Source organism: Lathyrus oleraceus, chromosome 7 (genome assembly GCF_024323335.1).
Source record: "Lathyrus oleraceus cultivar Zhongwan6 chromosome 7, CAAS_Psat_ZW6_1.0, whole genome shotgun sequence".
Lineage (NCBI taxonomy): Eukaryota > Viridiplantae > Streptophyta > Magnoliopsida > Fabales > Fabaceae > Lathyrus > Lathyrus oleraceus.
The window spans coordinates 327,767,984-327,772,749 of NC_066585.1; the positions used below are offsets into that span (position 1 = coordinate 327,767,984).

At 38.9% G+C, this 4,766-nt stretch overlaps 1 protein-coding gene across 1 annotated transcript; it reads left to right on the forward strand.

The window, feature by feature from the left end:
* The first annotated feature begins 2,140 nt into the window (after positions 1-2,140).
* LOC127106883 (protein MAIN-LIKE 2-like) lies at positions 2,141-3,428 on the forward strand. Its single transcript, XM_051044178.1, has 2 exons — positions 2,141-2,339; positions 2,410-3,428. The coding sequence occupies exons 1-2, from the start codon at positions 2,265-2,267 to the stop codon at positions 2,809-2,811; spliced, it is 477 nt and encodes a 158-aa protein (XP_050900135.1). The 5' UTR covers positions 2,141-2,264; the 3' UTR covers positions 2,812-3,428.
* Positions 3,429-4,766: the final 1,338 nt, after the last annotated feature.

Here is a 4,766-nt window from a genome sequence, read left to right on the forward strand (position 1 = left end):
TGAGTTCATCTGACCATTGTGCATCATCTGCATCATCTTCACCAGCTTCATCCTGATCGGTTAGTTGAGACTGTTGAGATGGTATACATCGTTGTAGAGTAATGTACAACTCGATACAATTGTTGCCTGAATGTTCATGACTAACAAACATGTTTTCAACATCTTCATCGTCTCGGACCTTAAGGGGAAAAAACTTGCATTGACCATTCTCAAAAAATATTGGATTTTGATATGTGATCTTTGACACAATACCTGATCCTATAAAGGATTGTATTCTTTTTTTCAAATGCAAAAAGGTTGCATTTCTCTTGATCGTGATTCTAATGGTATCAGTGTTTCGAAAACAAAAACCATGAAGCTCAGACTCAAAAGTTTCACCGTTGCAGTGAACGTTGACACTGTATAATGATGAAGATGACATTGTGGAGATGAAAACTATTTTGCAAGTGCAGATGAATGTGAGTGAAGTGTCTTGGATGTTAATAGTAAGACACTTAAATAGATGGTATCAGTTTCTCACATGCTAGCTAGTTCTGAGATGATGTGTCGGACATTCAAGCTACTATGAGATGATGTGTCAAGCATGCTAGCTAGTTTTGAGATGATGTGTCAGTCATGCAAGACAGTGTGAGTTGATGTGTCAACCATGCAAGCTATTAAGAAGTGACTCTTCAGCATGCAGGAGACAGGACAGCCACGTGTCTAACATGTAAGCTAGTTCTGAGATGATGTGTCAGTCATGCAAGACAATCTGAGATGATGTGTCAACCATACAAGCTATCAAGAAGTTAGTCATCAGCATGTAGGAGACAAGACAGACACGTGTTGGACATGTAAGATAGTCAGAGATGATGTGTCAATCATGCAAGCCATCCACAAGTGACTTGTTCAGCATGCAGGAGACAAGACTGCCACGTGTCAGACATGCAGATGGTGTCGCCAAATGGTTTGGCGCCTCCACTTAATGCTTGTACATGGTCACCAATTCAAGTGACGACCCCATGCAATCAGACCTCGAAACCAAGCATTCAGAACTAGCCTTGCATGCATGGCCCTATGGTGTCGCCAATTTGAATGGCGACCCCTCTTTAGGATTGTACATGGTCGCCAAATGAGGTGGAGACACCATGCAAACACAAATTTTTATGCTCTCTTCCATTTGCCTATAAATACATCCACTCCTTCAACAATTCTTCCACACCAACATTCTCACTACTTCCTCTACAATACTTCTTTTACAATTTCATCTTCAACAACATCTTCCAATTTCATCTACACCAACTCCTCAACAATATGTCTTTACTCACAATGGGCGAAGCACATAGAGGAACAGTTGCAAACATCGCAACATATGTAAGTTTTTTCTTTTGTTAACTTTTTATCTTTCATCTTCACCAACCCCATTTTATTTTGAAATACCAACTTAGTCAAGTGTTATATTATTTCTATTATAGGATGTATCAAGGTTTCGAACTCGAGTCCATGAATTTGTCCCAATGGACCCGATGATTCAACCTTATGTTGAACTCGCCGGTTTTGGTCATATTAGCAAGATTATGTCTTGGTCTATAGATAACAAGTTCATTCTAGCCTTATGCAAAAGATGGAGGCCAGAGACACACACATTTTGGTTTCCAACCGGTGAGTGTATCGTGACGTTAGAAGACGTCTACATGCTTTTAGGACTACGAATTGAAGGCAAAGCTGTTAATGGTAAGACCAACTATGCAAATTCAATTTGCATGGAGCTTTTAGAAACTGATTTGTTAGATGATAATGCTAGAGGTCAAGGTATACTACTCTCACGCCTAAAGTCATATTATAATAGTTTATATTTAGATGAGCATTCTACCGAAGATGCTCGAATAATAAAAACTAGGTGTTACATTATGCTGTTAATAGGATCCTTTTTATTTCCCGAAGGTAGTGGTTCTAGCATGCATATTATGTACTTACCTCTACTTAGACATGTAGATAGAATAGGTAGTTATAGTTGGGGATCTGCTTGTCTAGCCTATCTCTATAGTTTGTTGTGCAAAAATTCCCACAAAGACACATCTACATTTTCTGGATGTGTTGTGTTGCTACAAGCATGGGGTTGGTCAAGACTACCATCTCTAGCACCGGTCAATAACAACCCTTTCACTTTTCCATATGCAAAAAAGTAAGTTGTTTAAATTGCTATATCTTTACTTACTTCCTTAAAGTTTATTACCTCAAACTAATTTTGTTTAACTTTTTGGTGTAGATGGTCGGCACGTGGTATGAGTTACAGCAGATGTCCGAGACACTGTATTACTCAGTATCGCAACCTGTTGGATCACCTTCGACCGACAGACGTAAGAAAAATAACTTTATTATGTTAACTTTTTCTACATTCATATAATCCTATCTTCTTTAACATTTCAGTTCATTTGGCGTCCATACCTTAATCTGGATCATGAGCATGAGGTCAACGCAGAAGACGCAGCCGTATGGACAACATGCACACCGATAATACGGTTCACAACTATGGAGATGCACAACACCGATCGTGTGAAGCTGCAGTTCGGTATGGTCCAGAATATCCCAGATCCCCCAGCTAGTCTAGGAGAATGGCATATGCGTAAAGTGAAAGACCAATGGAACTTCAACCCTTGGCAAACCTTCGCAAGATCGGAGTGTCGCAAGTGGAAGCACCGTCATGACCATGTCTTAACTGACGCAGTCATGCCAAATGAGGTAAAACCAAGTCGTACTTATATGGCTTGGTACAGATCGGTTGGTTTTCAATTCATCGCCGATGATATGTACCTCTACGACCCACGCTAGACAAGTTACACACAAGAAGGATCAACATCTAACCCCCAACAACATTCTCAGCCCGGTTTCTCACAACCACCTATCCGTCAAACTTTTCGTTCCACAAACACACAAACATACAACCAAAACATGCCATTCACCCAACCCCAATACCAAGAACATACCCCATACCACCACCAACAAATTGACCATCAACCTCAGACCGAACATCGCTTCGCACCCACACCATCACCCTACCAAAGTCGCCTTAGCCAAAACACTAACCGCCCCTCCTCCTACCGTAGCCAAGAAGCCCAAACATCACAAAACCAAAACATCCCACAACCCTATCTCTTCCAAACACCCCAACAACCTTTCCAACCTTTCCTAGACGCATCTTTCACACCCATGTCTCCCTTCAACCGTCCCGGTCTCCCATCCATGAGTCAACCACATCCCAACTTCTCTGGCATGGGTCATGAGCTCAGCTACGCCGGTACACCATCATTGAATACTGAAGATTATGCTGACTTGGCTGAATACCTCAACGGATCTTCTCCTGTAGAAGGTAATGACGCTCCTGGCCCCTCAGATGAACAAACACTGGTGCAGAATCGTCAACATGGGTTAGGGCCTAGGGTTAGGGTAGCTAGGGGATGTGGGACCGGAGGTCGGTTAGGTGATCCCGGTCATCACCATTAGGTTTCTTTGTGTAAACTCCAAATTTTATTAATATCAAGTCGTATTATATCAAATTTATCTTTATGTAAACTCCAAACACTAGGTTTCTTTGTCTAAACTCCATTTTGGCAAAATTCACATACACATGTTTTGACTCAAACCCTAATTTTGGGTTAACTACCCAAGAACCTAACTCACTCATTTTTTATGATTTTGAGGTGGGACAAAGTGCATTGCAAAGTTTGAGATGTCTACTTAAATTGTTATGTTGGACAAAATTTCATAATTCAAAAATAAACACATGTCATAATACAAAACATTATAGGCCACATAACAATTGAAATGTCAAAGAGTCCAAGTTCAGGTGCCCATACCTTTCTCAAAAAAATGAAAATGATGCAAAATTTTAGTCCAAATTCATTGTCTTGAAAAGATCTATAACTTTTATGTTGAAGGTTTTGTCATTTGAGGGTTTTATCATTCAAACAGAAGGGCTTGAAGTTGGTCCCTTTTGGCAAAATTCACATACACATGTTTTGACAGAAACCCTAATTTTGGGTCAAGTTCGCAAGGACCTAACTCACTTATTTTTAATTATTTTGAAGTGGGACCAAGTGCATTGCAAAGTTTGAGATGTCTACTTCAAATGTTATGTTGGACAAAATTTCATAATTCTAAAAGAAACACATGCGATAATGCAAAACATTATAGGTCAGATAACAGTTGAAAAACTCAGTAGTCCAACTTCAACTGCCCATAACTTTCTCAAAAAAATCCAAATGATGCAAAATTTATGTCCAAATTCACTGTCTTGAAAAGATCTACAACTTTCATGTTGGAGGTTTTGTCATTTGAGGCTTTTTTAAGGGAGTCGCCAATTGGATTGGCGCCTCCTCTTAAAAATTACACATAGGCACCAATTGGATTGGCTAGGGCAGGTGCCCTAGCCAATCCAATTGGCGCCTCCCTTTAAGTTTTAAGAGGAGTCGCCAATCCAATTGGCGACACCTCCTAAAAGTGGGGTAGTTTGAGAATTTTTTTGAAACGTAGGGTATTTTGGGAATTTTTTCGAAAAACTGAGTTATCTCGGGAAAAAAACCTTTTGAGTTAGAAAATCAGAAAAATTATAAACATTAATATTAAATGAGTTATTATTAAATATTAATGAAATAATTTTTTGGAATTATTAATATTATTAACATTAATCCCGTCAAAAAAATATTATTAACATTAATATTCATTATTAATATTAATGAAATAAAATTTTTGAGTTATGAAATAAGATAAAATAATTGAGTATTTTT